The sequence below is a fragment of the Apodemus sylvaticus genome, chromosome 21 (genome assembly GCF_947179515.1).
Source record: "Apodemus sylvaticus chromosome 21, mApoSyl1.1, whole genome shotgun sequence".
Taxonomy (NCBI): Eukaryota; Metazoa; Chordata; class Mammalia; order Rodentia; family Muridae; genus Apodemus; species Apodemus sylvaticus.
The window spans coordinates 42,740,549-42,761,076 of NC_067492.1; the positions used below are offsets into that span (position 1 = coordinate 42,740,549).

Sequence of the window (20,528 nt, forward strand, 5' to 3'; positions counted from 1 at the left end):
CTGCTTCTAGCGATTGGTATAGTTCATCTCAGCACAGCCTCGAGTCGCTCCAAATCTGTACAGAAATGGAAACTGAGGCTCTGAGAGGTTTGGGGGCTTGTCTGAGGTCACAAATAAATGACAGAGTGCCACAGCCCCCCACAAAACCAAATCGTCTTTGCCACCGAGGCAAACAGAAACCCTCCAAAGTTTAAATAAATCGCCATTTATATGAGCTAATAGATTTAAATGAGGCCTGCAGTGCTGAACTATAAAAAGCCTTGTTGTCAGGGGACCCAGAAACTATTTTAGTAGTTGGGCCAAGCAGGTAGCAGTAGTGGCAGTAACAGGGGATGAAACGAAAGTGCTCCTAGGTGAGCCAGCTGGGAAAGCTCTTGCTGCCCTGCCCTGCCGGGAGCCAGGCCTGGCAGGCGCAGGCTGGAGGCCTGCAGAGGAGCCACAGGGTGGGTTCTATCCAGGCTGGGCTGTGGAGAAGAGGAGATAGTTCCAGCCATGGTGAATCCAGTGACCTCCTGCTTCCTGATGCTACGTTTCCAACCTGTCATGATGCCCAGGATTCCTGTGGTAATGTCACAGTAGGGGTGGAGCCCTAGAGCTGTCACTGCCCTTTTCTTCCTAAGTAACTCTCCTGGCATCTCTGAGCTGTGGGGAGAGCCTGCCCCGAGCACTTATAAGTTCCTGAAATGCACACAGGTGTTCATACGGGCACAAACACTTCTCCTTGGTGGGCTGGGCAGTGGGAACTGTGGACCCGTTCCGAGTCCTGGACTCCCAAGCCCTCAGTGACAAAGTGGGGGTGGGGTGGGGGCTGCAGGAAGTGATTCCGCTTCTGAGCTTCTGAGCTGGCCCACGGCGGCCAAGCGGCCAGCACAGCACTGAGCAGGCCTGTTTAAAGGATTATTTCACGCTGTTTGCTTGTGTGTGCCTAATCATGCCGCTTCCAGCTAAATGATTACAATTGATTAAAAGCAGAGCTGGTGCTCTAACAAGCAACCCGGAGTACTCCGAGGGCGAGAGCCCGCCCCTGCCAGGCTGGATCCTGGTGCCCCGCCAGGGGGAGGTGCCTGTGAGCCAGGGGCGTGGTCTGAGTTTTGCTGGGACCTTTCTTGTCCAGTCCCTTCCCCCATTTTCATTATTCACTTATCACACACTCACAACCTGGTGACATTTCATCTGAGGATGAAGCAGAAGCAGAAGCAAGGACTTCATTCTCACAAGGTAACCTTCTACGGGAGCTATAGTAAATCAGTGAATTCATGAATTGTATTGTGACAGAGGTAGGGTGTGTGTGTGTGTGTGTGTGTGTGTGTGTGTGTGCATATGTGTACAGGAAAAGTTCAGGCTGAACAATTGGATGGTGTGGCTAAGAAAGCATTACTTCAGTCTTAGATATGGTTTCATTGCTGTGAAGAGAGCAATGAAATGTCCCTTTTTGTAAGGGACAACATTTAATTGGAGCTGGTTTACAAGTTCAGAGGTTTAGTCCATTGTTATCAAGGTGGGAGCGCGACAGAGTCTAGGCAGGCCTGGTACTGGATAAGCTGAGAGTTCTACATCTTGTTCTGAAGGCAAACAGAAGACTGGCTTCCAGGCAGCTAGGAGGAGGGTCTCCAAGCCCAGACCCACAGTGACACACTTCCTCCAACAAGGCCACACCTCCTAATAGTCCCCCTCCCTGGGCCACACTTATTCAAACCACCACACCTTCCCAGCCCGGAAGTGGAGAAGGTCTGTGTGAGGCAGCTGCCTGTCTTCCTGCTGGAACTCCTGCCGCCTTTCTTCTGATTCCACCCTGCTCAAGTGGCCCCATCTTTGGGATGCTCTCCCTTATCCTTCCTCTGGCCTTTCCCATCCTTGGTTTAGCTTTAGACCCCCTTACCAATATGAGTTAGAAATAAGCTGTATATTCCTGGTTTCCCGTGGAAATGTGAGATTTTGGAGGATGAGGGTTTCTGCCACCCACCTAATCACCTACCCACCCATACATCCATCGGCGCACCTTCTAGTCGTCTTCCTACCCATCTCCTACTCTATCCATCCTCCAGTAGATTTCCCACCTGTTAATCTATGTATTAATCCATCCATTCCTCCACCATCTTATTCCCTCACCGTGTGTTTATCTTCCTGTCTGCTTCACTCCTCCTCTACCATCCACTTATCCTCCCAGCACACGCATACGTTTGTAACCTATCCATTAGTTCATCCTCAGATCCATTTATCCACTCACATATTCGTCCACTCTTTCTTCCTCCCTCCCCTCCCTCTCTTCTTCCCCCCTTCTCTCCTTCCATCTACCTACCCATACACATATCCACCTATTACATACCCACCTACCCACCCATTCATCCATATATACAGCCACCCATCTATCCACCCATCTACCATCCATCCATCCACCCATCTATCTACCCAGTCACCATCTAGCCATCCATCCACCTACCCACCCTCCCTCCATCCATCCACCTACCCATCTACCCACCATCCATCTATCCATCCACCCATCCATCTACCCACCCACCATCTAACTATCCATCCACCTACCCACACACCATCTAGCCATCCATATACCTACACATCCACCCACCATCTATCCATCCATTTACCCACCCTCCATCCATCCACCCACCATCCATCTACCCACCCACCATACATACATACATACATACACACACCCACCATCCACCCACACACTATCCACCTACCCACCCACCATCCATCCACCATCCATCTATCCACCTATCCATCGACCTACCCATCTCCCACACATCCACCTATCAACTCATCCAGTGCACCTACCACATACTCACTTAATCACCCATTGTCCATCCACCAACCCATCTACCCCCATCCATCCATTGGCCTGCCTATTTACCCCATATCCGCCTACTCCATACCCATCCATTCATGGCCCTTCCTTCTGTCCGTGCATCTTCCCACTGGACCACCCATCCATCGACTCACCCATCTATCCACACACTTACCATCCGCCTGCACACTCATCCATCATATTTTCATGTATCCCTTGCTTTCTCCCATATATTTTACTGTATGTTTGAGTGCTTGGAAAGTAGAAAGAGAACACAAGCAGGGAAAGAACAAAAAATGGGGGGAGGGGGAGGAATACAATCTTGAGGTGCTCGGCCCACTGTCAGAGAACCCTGGTCTTGATAAGATGGGTAATCGAGGAACCAGTTCCCGTTCTCCTTTGTGCGGCTGCTGTCAGATCCAGCCAGATAATTATAACTAATAATAATTAAAAAGTAAAAGCGCTGTAGGCATATGCTTAGCATTTGACTCTTTAGCTGTGCTTTCTGTGAATAGCATGGCTTCCTCCGTACTGCTTTAAAGATGGCCCAGCCCTTGGCACCTTACCACCAGAGGGAGAGCAGTTTGGTCTTGGGTGGGACTGGGATACAGGACACTCCAGTGGCTCCTGGGAGTTTAAATCTGCTGCTAGCACTGGAGTTGGTCACTCATGAGTCCAGGAGCCCTGGGGCCTGAGAGCCAAGCTGGCGGCCAGCCTCTTGGAACCACTCCTCTCGGAGGCTAGCAGAGACATTTCGCACTGCTGGGCACAAACGCCACCTCTAACAAGCACTGGTCCTGCTGCCTTGGGTTGTTGTTCTCAAGGATTGAGGCTTTCGAAAGCCAGGATTCTTGGGATTAGTATCAGTGGATTTCCAGCGAGGCCATTGTGTTCTCACTAGGGGAGGAAGAACCTAGCATAGCCCATATCTGCTCACCCTTGCAGCCCAGCCTGCCTCTGAATCCCAGCCTTGTTACCCTGGAGCCTCAGAAACCTGGGGATTACAGTTTCTTCCTTGTGGAATGTGGAGGGTCTGAAGGTAGTGTTGCCTACCAAGCCTCCCACACTAAGCTCATAAGTACTGTCTTGTATTAACTGTCATCCATATCCCAAACATAGTCGTGGTTCCCCGGGACTAATTAATTCAGTTAGTGGCACATGTATGTGCTCAGTGTGACCTCAGTGTTTTCTGAGCACCTACTATGTGCCAGATGTGTACAGGCAATGGAGACACACAAAGGCCTAGAGCTATGTACCTGCTGCAGGAGGGAACTGTGTACTAGAAGGACCAGGCCTTTCTTTCCTGCTTCTGGACTGCAGCAGGATCATACAGGATCACACCACTGCCTCAGTCCCTCCATCAAAACTGCACAGCTCAAATTTAAATGTATGAAACCTGAAGAGCTCTAAAATTTCAGTCTTCCTGTGAACCAGCATGACATCGCAAGAGTAAAATTTGAGTGATATGTTTTAGGTAGAAAAAAATTATTTTAAATATTTGATAACATTTCCTTCAGCATATGTTTTAGGTAGAAAAAATTATTTTAAATATTCAATAAAATTTCCTTCAGTGTGTACACAAAATACAAATGAATCTTCTGTGTAGACTTGAGTCCCATCTACAAGGTAAACATTATGCATGTGCAAATACTCCAAATTTTAAAACTCTAAAATATTAAACACTTCTTATATCAAGCATTTTGATTGAAAGGTCTCCAAAATATCCAAAACAGATCAATCAATTAGCTAATGAATAATCCAACAGTTGAAGCCCATTAAGGCAGCTGCACAGCTGGGCCCCACAGGACTCTCTCTACGATACCTTAGGTCTGGACCCTATCTCTGCCCACGGTAGGTTACCGTTTGCTGAGATCGGCCAGTGTCTGACATCTGAAGGTATAAGGATCTACTGTCCACGGTAGAGTGTGGCCTCATCTCTGACCATCATTGTCACTCCTGTAGCAGCTCTGGGTACTGAGGGACAATGTGTAACAGTGTTGAGGTCTGTATGCAGAGGAACCCAAAGAGCACTCCAGTCTCATCTTTAGGGAGCCCAAGACATGGGCCTGTGTCTTCTGTAATCTAGCCCAGTGGAATGCATACTGGCTGGGATGTGAGGGCTAGCTCCTGTTACCCCTTCCCAGGGTTCCTTTCTGACGCTCCTTGTCAAGCAGTTCACTCTAAGGCTGAGAACTGAGGCAGATCCCTTGATCTCCGACAGAGACCAGTTATAAAGGTAGGCTCAGCACCACGCCTAGCTACTGGGCCATGGGACTATGGCTGTTCTTTCCTCTTGGGTGTATAAGGATTTCTGGAAACCACAGAGGGGTAGTGGAAGAGCGGCTGAAACCCATGACCAGCCCTGCTCAGATGTCCTCTGGAACCCAGGGTTTGGTCCAGCTGAGCAGTGAATCATGATGAGGCCCAGGTGGGGACCGTGGGCCTCTCCAGAGTCTCAGCTTTGAGTAAAGATGGCATTCAGAGTGGATCTCAGGCCGCCTGTTGAAACCTACCATTCATGCCCTGGGGCTGGGGCCAACCAACTTTCTGGGGCACCGTGCCATTATGACAGATGGGCATGGGGAGCTGCCAGGATCCTCGAGCTTAGGACCATTGTGTGTGCTCTGAGCCTAGCCCCTCGCCGGCGCCATTTCAGGCAGGACTAAATGCCTTCAGTTTCTTAGTAACAGTAACAATGCCAGTGACGGGGGATGGCTTGTCTGTCGCTTCAGTGCTCACAGAGGGTTGCACACTACAAAGCTGTGCCCCACGTGGACATGAACAGGGCCTGATGGTAAGGCTCTGGGCTTCTGAACATCAGGAGCTGCGGTGTAGGATCCCTCTTAGAGAGGGAACAGCAGGCCACTGAGACGCAGATCCAAGGAGGACTTGAGAGAGGGGCAGCGCGGTGGGGCAGAGTTGGGAATGTTACCATTTCACTTGGACTCTGTTAAGATAGGCTGTTGCTATGTGGCCAAGGTATACTTCAGACTCTTATCCCCCTGCCTCAGCCTCCTGAGTGCTGGGCTTAGGTTGCGCCAGGTTAGATTCAGGGACACCAGTGATTCGATGTCGTGTCACACAACTTGTAAGTGGCAGAGTTGAGCTTGATCGCAGCCCTGATGGTGTGAGGCTCTGAGGATATCAAAAAGCCCCCCAGCCAAGCGTCTCGGGAAGCCTGTGCCATTGTTGTCTCCCTCAGCACACTCCCAATGCAAACTGCACAGTCGCCTCGACCATTTGCAGGTGGAAGGCTGAGGCACCGCTGGGCAGGGGTGGAGACAGAAACCCAGGCAGCCCGGCTCCAAGGCCGGGTGTCAGGGCTCTAGTACCCTGGATAGACTTCTGTGTGCCTGGGTCACTCTTGCTCAAACCGCCTCTTCTTGGGAGTGTGGCTGGCTGCTTCCTGCTAAGAGGATGGGCTCTGGTGTGGCAGGGGCCCTGGTCCCCACCCGCCCCCACCAGCAGAGAGAGGAGACCAAGTACTCTTGGTGAAAGTGTAGATTGCACTCTTCGGTGCAGCAGGAACAATTACTAATGACATTTAGAGAGAAATTAATGATGAGAAATGCAAGTTGGCATTTTAGTAGCGGCAGTCAGCAGCCCCGTGAACACTCGAAGGAGCAGAGGGCGGGGAATTAGGGGGCCCAGAAATTAATTTTGCTGTGTCAATAGTGAGTGGGCCGCACTCGCTCTGCCACTGAAGTTTACACAGAATCAAGCGGGCTGGCTGGGGTTGGTCCAGGCCTGCTCTGGGTGACAGTTTGGTTTTGGTATGGCCTTTAGGTGGCACCAGGGAACAACAGGAGGAAAGTAAGAGCACCTCTGGCCACCTGGGTAACTGCTTCGCTGAAAGACTGAGGGGAAAGCCTCAGTTTCTTCATCAGAGAAATGGAGACGCTGGGAAAGTGGCGCTGATGTGTGAAGGGCAGTTTCCAGCACATAGTAGGGACTCATATATAATAGCCAGTACATGGGTATGTTGTTGTTGTAATGAATCTTGGATCATTCTGTTCTCAGACAGCTAAATCATGGCATTGGTGGGAACTGCGGTGGAGAAAGAGGAAGAAACAAAAGGGTAAACTTAGGGGACAGGGTTTGTGGGGTTCTTAGTGGGACAAGGGAGCATGCCTTATTCAGTAAAAAACCCTCTGTTCTCCACTCACTTGGGAGTGAGGGGACACACACAGAAATGTCACTGTCACCATAATATCAAACATCTTATAGAGCAGAAGGTAACACCCTCCCCCCCCCCGGGGGGGGGCTGGAGGTTGTTGAAGCTAAATAATTATTTCTGTTTTTCAAAACAGGAAGGTTTCCCTTCTGTTATCATCCCAGCGTTACTTAGTGTTTTATCAAGAACCAGGCACAGCCCTCAGTACTTTTGAGCACTAAGTGTCAACTCCTCACAATGTTTCTCTCAAGATAAACCAAGACACAGAGGTTAAGTCACTTCCTGGGGCCTCAGAGCAGATCAGTGCCAGACCCAGGCCACCTCCGGAACCCCCCATCACCCACCCCACGCCTTGTTTATTTGCTTGTTTGTATTCACATTTGGTTTTACAGACGCTATGGTCCTCCATGGCGACAGTCAGCTGCCCCACCTGACACAGGGCGTTCTGTATGCTGTCTCAACCTGGCACTGTATATTTTCTACTTTAGACCTCATAACAACACTACAAAGTAGATACAGTTAGCCCCACCTTTGAGATCTGTGAACAGGGCTTACAAGAAATGAAGTCTTGCCGGGTGGTGGTGGCGCACGCCTGTAATCCCAGCACTCTTGGGGGGCAGAGGCAGGCGGATTTCTGAGTTCGAGGCCAGCCTGGAACAGTGAGTTCCAGGACAGCCAGGGCTACACAGAGAAACCCTGTCTCGAAAAAACCAAATCCCCCCCCCCCCAAAAAAAGAAATGAAGTCTTTCTGAGCCTAGGTTTGTAGAGGCAGTGAGAGACCGAAGCCAGATTTGAACTCCAAAGCCCACTGTACTTTTGGGCAGTCCCCCCACCTGCAACCTCCCCGTTCACCCAGGCACTCCCGCTCCCACCCTTCAGCTACACGCTGTCCACCCTCCTACCCCACATGTGTCCGTCCAGCAGCTGCTCACACATCTACCCGCCTATCCATCTTGGGGCGTATATTAGCTTTCATTTACGATTTATTTGTAGTTATTTTTGTGTCTCAGCGTGGCTCTGTGTACAAGTGCAGGTGCCCAAGGCCAGAGGGCTCAGGTTCCCGTGGAGCGGAAGTTGTAAGCAGCCATGACGTGCCTAGCATAGGTGCTGGGAATTGAACCTGGGTCCTCTGAAAGCACAATGAGCACTCTTTACCGTGGAACCATCTCTCCAGCCCCCGTGCTTTTAAAAAAGCAGAAGAGTGTCTTCCTCTTCTGCTTTTTTTAAAAAAAATAATAAAAGGTTTATTTATTTTGATTTTACGTATGAGAATATTTTCTCTCTGTGTGCTATGCATTCAGTGCCAGAGGAAGCCAGGGGAGGCTGTTGGATTCCCCCAGCACTGTTGCTAGATGGTTGTAAGCCGGCACTGGGAACTGAACCTGAGTCTTCTGAAAGAGCGGCGAATACTCTTGGCCACTGAGCCATCTCTCCAGCCCCACTCTTTGCTCTGAATTTCACACTCTACTTTAAAACTGCCTGCACACACTCACACATGCTCCTTTGGTTCACTGAGTGAGATGGAACAGTCCAGGAATACAGATGATTGTAGGTTTGCCTCACGGAGTCAGCGAACTCTGTTACAGGAGAAGGGTCGCCACAGTCAGGCTCACTTGGTGTTGGTTGGGCAGGTGTGTGGGCGGAAACACTGGCCACGGCTTGGTTGCTGGCTGAGCCGTTAGTCTATAAAAGCTACATCCCAGAAGTGGGGGAACCACCCTGTGCCCTTCTATTTGTGGTATGTGACTCCTTTGGGACTAGCGAGGGTACACACCTATGTGTTTCATGAGGACTGTGGCGATCATTAGCTGTAATGGGTCTCAGCTGCAGTGTGGATCACTGGTGCATGCCACAATTCATCACAGTAAATTAGGACCATCTTCAAGACTCCTGCCCTTGCAGCCTGGGGGCCGGTGGGCAAGGGGCAGAGTCACGTGGTCCCTGGAAACCATTTTGCGGGTGCTGGGCATGGTATTTCTGAGTGTTGCCCCCCTCAGACTATCTGCTGGAACAGCTCTTTGTTGGCAGGGATAATTTCCAAGAAAATGTGAAGATGCAGGGACGTCGTCTTTTCAGCGGGAATTTGGAGGAAAGTAGACATAGATGTGGATCGGAGTTTTCATGTAGCATTTACAGAACCTAAGAGCACCAGAGCGGTTCAGGGACCTGAACATACGTGTTCAGTATAATTAGTGACCGTGTGACCTAGATTTTCCAGGACGGCCCTCATTTCCTGGTCTGACATCCCACTGCTGGCTAGTTGCCCTGGTTTTTCGGTTTGTGAGGTAGGATGATTCTGTGTGGACATAGTGACAACCTGCCAAGATTGGGAAGCAAGCCGAGAGGAAATGGCCCTCCCTCTCCAGCTTGTCCCATGCTTTTTAAAGTGGCGGGTGGTACACTCGTCCCTTGCTTCAGCGGCAGACCCCTCCCCCTAGAGCAGGGCGTTTGTCCTCGGACCTTGGTTCTGCCTGGGTTCTGTGGCCATAATGGCCTGAGTCAGAGAGCCGTACCGCTGATACGGGTCAGTCCTGCAGGTATGGAAGGCTTTCTGCAGCGTGGACATGGAGATTCCGTGCAGGTAGTGCCAGCAACTGCTGGCAGGTGGCGTGGTGTCCCTTGGATGCTGCAGCTCTGGCTCACCCAGCCTAGGGTGCCCACAGGCCACTGCAGTCTGTGTATCCTCTTAGCCACACATATGAGGTGACTGCACACAGATGGTCCTGCGACTCTGCCCTGGCTGCAGAGTACAAACCCATCTATCTCTCTGTCCTATCTACTTGGTTCAGAGGTGGTACATTCACGTAACGAGGAGTCTTCCACATCCTGCTCTACAACTTGGTGACCCTGAGAGGCATCCAGCACCATGCAGACATCACCTCTTCCAACCCCAGAACTCTTTCATCTCCCCAGCCTGAAACTCTGTCCCGTCCTTCTCCCAACCCCTGGCAGCCAAGTGCTGTTCTGTGAGCTGGACAAACTCATGACCCCAAACCAGAAGAAGACCCCTCCAGTGTGCATCTTTCTGGGACTAGGTTATTTCACTTAATGTCATGTCCTCAAAGGATCCTGGCTACATTTGAGACAGTTGTCCAGCTTGTTTGGGATTGGGGGTAGTGCGGAGGGTCCTGCTCCCCCTTCTGTTAGCTGCCTTCTGTCTGCTGCCCAGCTTGCAAGCTGACCGCTCTGCAGCCCTGGAGGCCGCCCCAGGCAGGGGCAGTGAGAAACTTTAACCATCACTAACTCCGAGCATACAGCAGGGTTACCTCACAACTGGGCTCTCCACCCTCCCCTTCAGAGCCTTGCCATGCCAAGTCTCCTGACCCTACACAGCACTGTGGCCATCTGTGGCACTGCCCCAGACGGCCCTGCCTTAGGAGCCTTGGCCCAGTTAGTATCCTGGAAGACTCCAGAGGCCTCAGGCCAGACCAGGCTGAGTCGTGGGGTTGGCCTGTGTCATGCTGCTTTCAATGCAGAGGAAGTTTGGAGTTTAAAAAAAAAATTCCAATTTTCTGACAAGCCTACAGATGTGGCCGTACCGGCCCACATGTCCTCATGGCGGCCTTGCCTGGAGCTGGGCTGTGCATCTTTCTACTAGGCTAGAGCTCTTGAGGCTGACAGAGGGACCACTGGCCCCCTTGCTCAGTCCTGGAGCGAGCCCCACTTAGCCTCAACACCGCCCATCTTGTGTTGGAGGCCTCCTGCAGAGCCCAGCGTGACTGGAGCTGCTAGGATCTAGGCCCTTTATTGATAAAAGCATTTCCTGAGTTTAGTTCCCACAGCTACCTCCAGGATGCTTTGCCTGCCTGTGTGTCCCATGTGTGCGTATGCCTCATGGCATGGGGACACTTGGACTCCAGTCAGTGGCAGGTCTGGCAGGTCTGGTCTGAGCTTTGGCTTGTTCTTGGTCCCCATATCTCTATCTCTTCATGAGATAGAGCTATTCCTTGCGTGACTTTTATTTTTTTTTAGATTTATTTATTTATTTACTTATTTATTATATGTAAGTACATTGTAGCTGTCTTCAGATCTCATTACGGATGGTTGTGAGCCATCATGTGGTTGCTGGGATTTGAACTCATGACCTTCGGAAGAGCAGTCGGTGCTCTTAACCGCTGAGCCATCTCTCCAGCCCCTAGCTTGACTTTGTAACAGAGAGGTTTACTCCATGTTTTCCCTGAGGAATCTGCTTTTAGGGAATCTGATTCGAGCCCTTCGAGGGAAGGCACCCAAGGCCCAGTTCGTAATTGAGAACCGTTAGCTAAGGTCTAAGCAGGCTGGTGTGTTCAGGGTGAGCGTGCTCGACAGGGCCCAGTGTCCACAGAAGTGGCTATTCAATACACAGATGGAGAGACAGTCGCTAATCTTCCTCAGGGCTTGGGTCAAGCGCGCACCCTGTTGCCTCACAGGGACAGATCTGTTAGCAGTCCTGAGAGTATTGCCCCTCCCTCTGCTTGTGACAGAAGCCATAACACTGCCGGGTTCCCTGGCTTGGCCTCCATGTTAGACATAAAGACCAACTGGGCCCATTCATATGTGGGGTGCCTCTCCCTAAGACTGAGGTTTCCCCAGGAGGTAATGTTGGTCTTTGTTTTAGGGGTGACTCTGAGTGGGCTCCCTCCTAATATCCTGCTCTCAGGTGAGCTCATCGCTAAAACGCAGGAGCATGGCACCGGCTCATGGAGATTCTGTTGGACTCTATATTTTCACATAGAAGCAGGCCACCTGCTTTTAGTCTTTGTGTCCTGGGACAGGTGGGGGGCTGGCGGAGGGGGGAGGGTGTACACAGGAAACTAAAGCTCGGGCAGCCTCTGGGAGAAGCTACTAGCTAGGGGTCTGGATCAAAGGTCCTCTTCCTGTTCTTAAGGTATTTCTTGGGTCCCTGAGTCTGTTCTTGCTCTTGGGTTGTAACCCCAAGGCTACAGGCTGCCCCTTAAGTCTCGGCTACGAGGTCCCCGTGCCTGCTTCCCGGTTCCCCCGGTGAAGCTCAGTTTCGAAGCTCACTTGCTGCTGCTCTGGAGAGGCAGATGCTAGGCCCCTCCTCGCTGCTGGCCGGGCGGAGGGGACAAGCAAACCCCACATCTGGAGAGTCTCCCACTTATAGGTCACCTTAGGGCTTTGTCCCAGACCATTGGGCCACCAGTCTCAACTCTGCACAGTGGCCAACTTCTCTCTGGCCTGGGGGTAAGTGCGTGGCAGAGGGGACTGCTGGAGGAAGTAGGGTGCACCGCATATTAAGGCCCTCCCCCTCCCCAGGGAGCAGCACATCACTGGCAGGCGTTTATAGGGAGCCCCAGCCATCACTCACTCCTAATTTTAATGACGTGCATTAGCTAAATTGTGTTGTGAGTATTCATTCGGCGCTGTTTATGGGGTGCTCTCGAGTGTGCGCACCGTTTGTCAGAAGTGCAAACTAGCGAACATACGAGCCTTTAAGACAGGCCATCTGTTCGTCTTAGACCCTTGGACGATTGTCAAGCGCTGCTAAAAATAAGTGCTCCCAAGCAGAGAGGGGCTGCCCAGGTGATGCACAGCGGAAAGGGGAGCAGAGCTGCCTGTGTCTGCCCCCTCCCCAAAGGGAGAGACAAGTGACAGTCTGTGCCGCCACCGCCGCCAGGGAGGCCCTGAGAGGGAACAGAGGAAGATGAAGAGCCTCTGCTGAGACACCTTTTGGGTGGAGGCACGAGCCTTCCCTCTGTCTTGCGTCATGTAACTCCACAGCTCAAATACCTTTGATAGCTCCCAGTGGCCCAGATTTAAGGGCAAGCTGCCTCGTCTGGCATCACGGAGCCTCATCAATAAGGCCCTGCCTTCCTTTGGAGGCTTGTCTCCACAGCACAGACCCTGTGCGCCTGCCAAGCTGAATTATTCATTGTTCCCCCAGCATATGCTGCACTTTCACATTTCACAGGCAGAGCGGTGCCACGGCAGAGGGGGCTCAGAGACACTGTGGGTGCGCGTCCTGCGCGGCCATTCTCAACCGTGGGGCCCAAAGCACCCCGTACCACAGTCTTCACATGTCCAGCAGGGATGGAGGTGGCAGGGACGTTATGGGGCCCTTGAGGGCTCGGATGACTGAACGTTACCGAAGTGTGAGGTGTCCGACCCGCTGAGAGCCAAGCAGCCCCAGTCATTGTGAACCACAGCCTTTATCGGTGATACTCACACCTCCAAGATGCTTGGGTGGCTAATCCTGCTTGCCAAAGTACTCCTTCATTCTCGGTCTCTCAGTCTTGTTTTGTCTGTCTGTCCGTCTCTCTCTCTCTCTTACACACACACACACACACACACACACACTCCTAGTAGAAACCCTAGCCCAAGCTGTTCTTGCAGGGTAGCTGGAAGGTTTCTCCTGAGCGAGCCTCCATCAGAAGCCGTCTCCCTGCTGCTTTCCATGAAACCCTGCATCTGGAAACTTGGCAGAGGCTGGCCTGTTCCCCGTCTCCTCCTCTCCTGTCCACTGCCAAAGGCCGAGCTCCTTGACTGTGAAATGGGCACACAATCAATGGAGGCCTGCAGCAGCCCTGTCAGCCAAGCTGGACTAAAACAGCTGTCTGCCGCTGAAAACAGCATCTTTCAAGCTAAGGCCCACCTTAGGGCGTGGTCCCTGGTCTTGGAGCGGGGAAGCCGTGGTGGAACCAGGCCTATAAGGGCTTCTTATAACTGCAGCCAGCCACAGGGTGGCACAGGGGTAGGGTGAGGAAAACTAGCCTCTCTGGATGGGGGCCTGAGGATGACAGAGTGGCTTCACGAAGACCCTGCACACAGACTAGGGAGAGCATGGGTAGCGACCATGACGGTGGGTGAGATAGACCAGGAGAGTGTGGATAGGGACCATGATGGTGGGTGAGATAGACCAGGAGAGCGTGGATAACGGACCATGATGGTGGGTGAGATAGACCAGGAGAGTGTGGATAGGGACCATGACGGTGGGTGAGATAGACCAGGAGAGCGTGGATAGGGACCATGACGATGGGTGAGATAGACCAGGAGAGTGTGGATAGGGACCATGATGGTGGGTGAGATAGACCAGTAGAGCGTGGAGAGGGACCATGATGGTGGGTGAGATAGACCAGGAGAGCGTGGATAACGGACCATGATGGTGGGTGTGATAGACCAGGAGAGTGTGGATAGGGACCATGACGGTGGGTGAGATAGACCAGGAGAGCGTGGATAGGGACCATGACGGTGGGTGAGATAGACCAGGAGAGCGTGGATAACGGACCATGATGGTGGGTGAGATAGACCAGGAGAGCGTGGGTAGGGGCCATGATGGTGGGTGAGATAGACCAGGAGAGCGTGGATAACGGACCATGATGGTGGGTGAGATAGTCCAGGAGAGCGTGGGTAGGGACCATGATGGTGGGTGAGATAGACCAGGAGAGCGTGGATAACGGACCATGATGGTGGGTGAGATAGACCAGGAGAGCGTGGATAGGGAACATGACGGGAACCATGACGGCGGGTAAGGGCAAGCTGAGCAAAGGGAGTGAGGCTGGGGCATGTTCTGAGTGGGGAACGAGTGTATCTGCGTAAGCACGGGCTGGATCTTCAAGCATGGGTCCTTTTCCCTGCCTCCTTAGAGCCTTCAGTGTCGGAGTCCAGACTCCCTACCCCTACCATGGCATTGCTCCCACAAGGGAGGGGGTCAGGGATCCGCACATGCTCAGTGCACAGCCTGGGACCTCACAGACTCAGGGAATGCCCGTGAATGAATGTACCGATAGATGGATGAGTGGATGGATGGGTGGGTGGATGGGTGGGTGGATGGATGGATGGATGGATGGGTGGATGCTGGTATATACCTCTTCCTATAACACAGCATTTCCTGGGGCCCTCCTGGTGACCAGATCACCACTCTACTTTAGAAACGGGAAAGCAAGTATTCAGCCAGGTCTGATGAAGAGAAATCAGTAATACCTTCTGTCCTGAGGGCAGGGACATGGCGGGGAGCGGGACTCTGACACTTCTTGTAGCCCCAGCTGTTAACAGTTTTGGGGGCTCCCAGCAGGGAGCAAGCGGTCCCTCTATCTCAGACACTTGTCTGCAGGTAGATCCCAGGAGCACCATCATTTCCTGGGTTATCCTGGCATCTCAGAAAGAGGCAACTCACAAACCTTGAGGTCAAAGAACCTGCTACAAGGTCAGATGGCTAACAAATGACAGCTAACACTGAACTCGGGGTGTAGCCCGTGTTGGCCACTAAGGTACTTAACAGGTCACTAAAGTTGTCTGTCTGTTTGTGGTCACCGAGGAGGGTGGCTATTATCAGTGGGGCGTTTGGGAAGAGCCAGGCAAGGTTCTAGGCCTTGGTGGGTAGGTGACTGTTTTTAGAGTTGCAGGCACACAGGTAGGGTAGCTTATCAGAACACCGAGAGTGATCTCCAGGCTTGAGAGGCCTCTTCAGCCCATATCTAGGCGTCTGGGACAGGAGGAGTCTTATTGCTTCATGCTACCAAGCAACCAATGTACTGAAACACTTGTCTCCTCAAGTGCTGGTGGGCAGGTCTCATAGGCCAAGCAAGGTCCAGACCAAGGAACAGAACCTGGAACCCAGACCTAGAGATGTTTACTAGGCTGCACCCTATGTCTTGATTCCTGGTGTTGCAGTATCTGGATTTTATAGCATCCTGATCTTGCAGGTTCCTGCAGGCCAGCAGATCCAGATAACAAAATTGTGGGCTGTGGCGGTGGGTAGGGCTTTGACTCTGTACCCAGAGTTGGACTTATGTGACCTTCTAGCTAGCCTGCCTATTCTATGTGCTTCAGGGTGGGAACACAGTCCTTCCACCAGACTCCACACACGACCCACTGTGCCTGTGCCCAGCACATACCCAATGGAAGGGCAGTAAAAACTCTGTGGTTGAAAGAACTTCCACGAAGGGTATTCCTTTGAGCTAGGCCCAACCAGATACCAGCCATGTGCGTCAGGAGGAGGCCCTGAGTCAGAATATCACAGAAACCCCATCCGCGAGGGTGCAGGAGCGCTGCCCGGTGCATGGCGGGCAGCCGAGAACCTTCGCCATGTCTCTGCGTTTCTCCCCTCACCTGCTTCTCTGCCTCACACCTGCGTCTCCCTGGCAGGCAGTGAGGCCTGCCGGTGCCAGGCATCCTGGTCAGGCTCGTCTCAGCCTTTGGCCGGCCTGTTGCCAACCTTCATGGTTTTGGGAAGTGCTCAACTGTAAGAACGAAACATCTTTAAAAGCCGGTATTTTCCCCCCTTCTCTGAAGAGAGTAAATATATCATAAGCATAAATATATCATAAGGAGCTAGGAAGGCCTTGCAAGAGCCGTAGGGTGGGAGGGAGCCATCAGAAGCCTCGAAGGACTGCTTGGCCTGGGGAAAGAGCTGCTGTCCATGTGCCTCGTAAGGTGTTTGAGGAGACTTCATGATGCGTTTTGATAGTCTTCTGCCTTCTCAGAGGCTGCCCTTGGATGAAGCCCTCCTTGGATGAGTACTCGCCCTGTGAAGAGGCTCCCTAGAGTATACACTCACACACACACACACACACACACACACACACACACACACACACACGTACCGCTGTGACCTTGACCCCCTTCTGGCTACTGTCAGTACCATTAATCCTGTACTTCTCACTTGTCTTAGTCAGAGTTTCTATTCCTGCACAAACATCATGACCAAGAAGCAAGCTGGGGAGGAAAGGGTTCATTCAGCTTACACTTCTGCATTGCTGTTCATCACAAAAGGAAGTCAGGACTGGAACTCAAGCAGGTCAGGAAGCAGGAGCTGATGCAGAGGCCATGGAGAGATGTTCCTTACCGGCTTGCTTCCCCTGGCTTGCTCAGCCTGCTCTCTTATAGAACCCAAGAATACCAGCCCAAAAGTGGTACCACCCACAAGGGGCCCTCCCCACTTGATCACTAATTGAGAAAATGCCCCACAGCTGGATCTCATGGAGGCACTTCCCCAACTGAAGCTCCTTTCTCTCTGATAACTCCAGCCTGTGTCAAGTTGACACACAAAACCAGCCAGTACATCACTCCTGCACCAGACCCCTTAGAGATGGGTCCAGTAGCGTCTTCCCTACCCTCTCTGGGCCAAGCTCAGAGCAGATGATCCAGCGGGTACTTAATGACACAAAGCTGAATGCACTGTGTGCTGATCGCCTTTGGAGCACTGAGTCTGATTTCCTTCTGTGGCGACATCCCGGGCGTTCCTTGGTCATAGTACAACTGTAGGAAGGTAAATTTTCCCGTCTGCCTTAGAACTCTCTTGGAGGAAGTTCCTCTATAAGTCTAACCTAGAGAGCATGTGCTTTTGCTCTTGAAGGTAGAAGGCTTCAAAAAGTGTTATTTATTCTCAGTCTCCTAGCCAGTGGTGCAGGGCATGGTTTTCCACCTCCAGGGATCGCCAGTGTGTCACGTGTCCTTGTCCCGGCATCCCTACAAGAGGCTGCCCCCTATCCCTAGGTTCCCAGACACTCCTTCCAAAACGGAGGTGAGTGACCCTCACTGGGCTTGCCTGGCTTCCTGCTTTCCTTGGAAATGGTTCATATCCAGGAGAAGCCACTGCGTGCTCCCCAGGCCACATGCACACCATCTCTCCACCCGGGTGTGGGTTAGCGCTCTAGGCCTGTGATAGCTCTCTTGTTCCCAGGCAGCTGTGCCTACCACGCCACCACCGGGCATGGGAAGCCCACGTGAACAGCCCTGGGCCAGGTGCTGTTGGTCTGTGTATAGTTCAGCAGGGGCAGCCAGGCCTGAGTCGTGTGGGTGCTGGGTGGAAGGCGTGCCCCAGGAAAGGTAGGCCGGCAAGCAATCTGAGCACTGGAGGGATGACTGCTTAGGAGGGCGACTGTCGGAAGGGTTAAGGCAGTCGAGGTCCGGAGTTATAAGGAGGGCAGATCTGTGCATAGGAGGCTTTCAGCTCCACGTGGCTGGTTGCTTTCACAGCACTGGAGAATGGGGTTCCCATGGAAACCACCTGCAGTCCATCTTTGGCTCAAACAAGCTGTCTTGGACCTTGGATCCTCCATTTGAGGTGTGAGGTCATGCTGGCATGTCTGATCCTTAGCTGGCGGCAGGATGCTGGAGCAGGCTGTGGATATTGGTGGACTGATATACCTACCCACGGTGTGTAGGACACTAGCTAGCTGCTAGTGGCTTGGATTAGGCATTCTTGGGTCCTAGCAGGCTGATAGTGGACTGGTAGTTTGTCGAAAGTGATCTGCCTGTGGCGGTATGTGGCCTGTGCACATACCAAGAGACCTATCCTGGAGGGTATCTGTGGTCCCATCTCCATCCTAGGTTCCTTGACCTCTAGGGGAAAAAGTCAACCAGAGCTGTCCTCTGATCCTTCTAAAAAGCAAGACCTGGAGTCCAGGAGAAAGTCGCGACACCTCTCCTGCCCCCTGGTGGTTAGTGGTAGAGATGCAGGCCGCTGCTCCCTGCTGGTGACTCGTTGGTCTCCTTGTGAGGCTCCGAGGCTGGGAGGCAGGGCTATATTCAAAAGCCCGCCACGGGGGTCAAGCGCAGCCCTGCGGCTCTGTCCCTAGAGGCTGTTGCTTCCCATCTCCAGGTGTCCTTAGGCGAACCGCCGCCTGAGGCTGGGATGATAATGGTCTGAATTTGCACTACCACTGGCAGAAAAGAAGCAAAAGGACCAGGTTTCAGAAGCCAAAATCCACCCCTATCCCCAGGCTGCTGGCTGTGGTGGAAACCGACCCACACTGCCTGCCCCGCCCGCCCGGCCGGGGCTGGCAGGAAGAAAGATGTGCGTGGGCTGTGGCGAGAGGGAAGCATTTGGCCACAGGGTTCCACCTGGGTCCTGGCTTCCCGTGCCCAGGAGGCCAAAGCGCACCACCCCCCTCCCCTCTTCCATGACGACACTGGCAGGACCCTGGGAGTTCAGTTCCAGGCTCTTCCCAGGATCCTCCCTGCAGAGTGACTTGTCCCCAGCTTGGACCACGGGCGTCGGCCACCCACCGCCTTGGCGCGTCTGCGCTCACTCGGGTGCCTCTGGGCGGCCGCGCCACTCTGCACATCTGCGGTTTCCTCCTGCGTGGCTCAGAGCAGTGAGCAAGGGACCGAGAGGGGATGGGGACGAGGCAGCCTGCAGGCCATCAAGAGTTTCCTCCTCGCCATTGGAGGGTAAGAGAGGTGGTACTCATTATTGCCACCTCCCCGGCTGTTCCGTCCGCGTAGCCCCATCCCTTAGATACGACCCGAATGGCCTAAAAAAATTTAAAAATAAATAAAAAACAATTTACAGGGAACCCAGGTTGACAGCAACAAGAACCGATCCCCAAGCTCGGATCGACGTGGCGCCTTGACAGCTGCGTCCCCAGAGCACTCGCATTTTGTTTTGTAATGATCGAGCCGCTTTCTGCAGCTTTCGGCGTCCATGCCCTGGGTGGGAGGGGACAGGCGTGCTCGCCATTCTTTCGCCCTCATGCGTGTCTCCTTTCTTCGCCTTTGCAGAACCACACGATGAGCCAGCACGCACAGTGAGGGACCTCGCGACAGGACACCTCTCCGCAGAAGGCTTGCCGGAGACGCCGTGGGGAGGGCCATTTGAACATTACATCCAATCAAAGTGTCATTTGCAACCCAGATGTAAAACTCTAATGATTTGGCCATGAGGCGCTGCTATTATAAGCAGCTGGAAATGAATATTAATGGCAGAGATTAAAAGTATTCCATGCTCAGTGTTTTTATTGTCCTGCTACAGCTAGTGTGCTTTTAGAGTTTTCGCCGCAGACTACATTTCTAGTGTTAGAGAAACCTGCTTTTTGAGGCTATTGTCCTTTGTTCCTTCATGTATTATATTGATAGTTTTTTTTTAAAGGATTAGTGTGATTTTTTTGTTGTTGTTGCTTCTTTTCTATTTCTTGTTTTTCTTTCTCCCCCTTCAGTTAACTACTTTTTAATTGCAATTCTAGGTAATTGTGCATCGTGATGTGATTGCTTGGCTATTGTCTGAATATTTCCTTTTAATTTTTTTAATTAAAGACTAATGCTTTGATTGGATTTGCCAGTTCACCGGACAGTGATTAAAACTCTGTAATGAATATAATCGGTTTCCGTGCAACTGGATGGTCTGCTTTTAAATGTGACTTGATCTGACTGCAGTAACTAGTTCAGCTCAATAAAGGGAACCCATGCAATCGCTACACTGCCTGCTTCTCTCCTCCTCAACCCCAGGCCAAAGGGGCTGGCAGGAGGTGTGTCTCTGGGGAGTTCCCATGGGCTCACACAGGCCCCTGGGGACCCCATACAATAGACTCACAGAAAGAAGTAGCATTGAAGGCCGGATGAGCTGCAGGGGTCATTGAAATTAGAGAAGAAAAAAAAAATCCACAATGATCACGTACTCTGCTCTTTTCCGTTCTGGATCGGGAAACTGAGGCTCAGGGCCCACTGTTCTGGATCGGGAAACTGAGGCTCAGGGCCCACTGGGGAACATTTCCACGGCCCTGCCACATGTCAATGATTCATCCATGCTGTTCCCTTGCTACCTCTTTACTGGGATGGTGGCAGATAGGTTGGCCCCTCCCGGTGCTAGGGCAGCACAAAGCACCTGA

General features: G+C 52.3%; 1 protein-coding gene across 3 annotated transcripts in view; it reads left to right on the plus strand.

Annotated features, from left to right (window-relative positions):
• The window catches only part of Znf423 (zinc finger protein 423), a 310,351-nt gene extending 290,234 nt beyond the window's left edge, over nucleotides 1-20,117 (plus strand). For all 3 annotated transcript variants that reach the window (XM_052166856.1, XM_052166855.1, XM_052166857.1), the window contains one exon: nucleotides 19,426-20,117. In XM_052166856.1, the coding sequence (XP_052022816.1) occupies nucleotides 19,426-19,455 (30 nt within the window). In that variant the 3' untranslated portion in view covers nucleotides 19,456-20,117. The remainder of the gene's footprint in view (nucleotides 1-19,425) is intronic.
• Nucleotides 20,118-20,528: the final 411 nt, after the last annotated feature.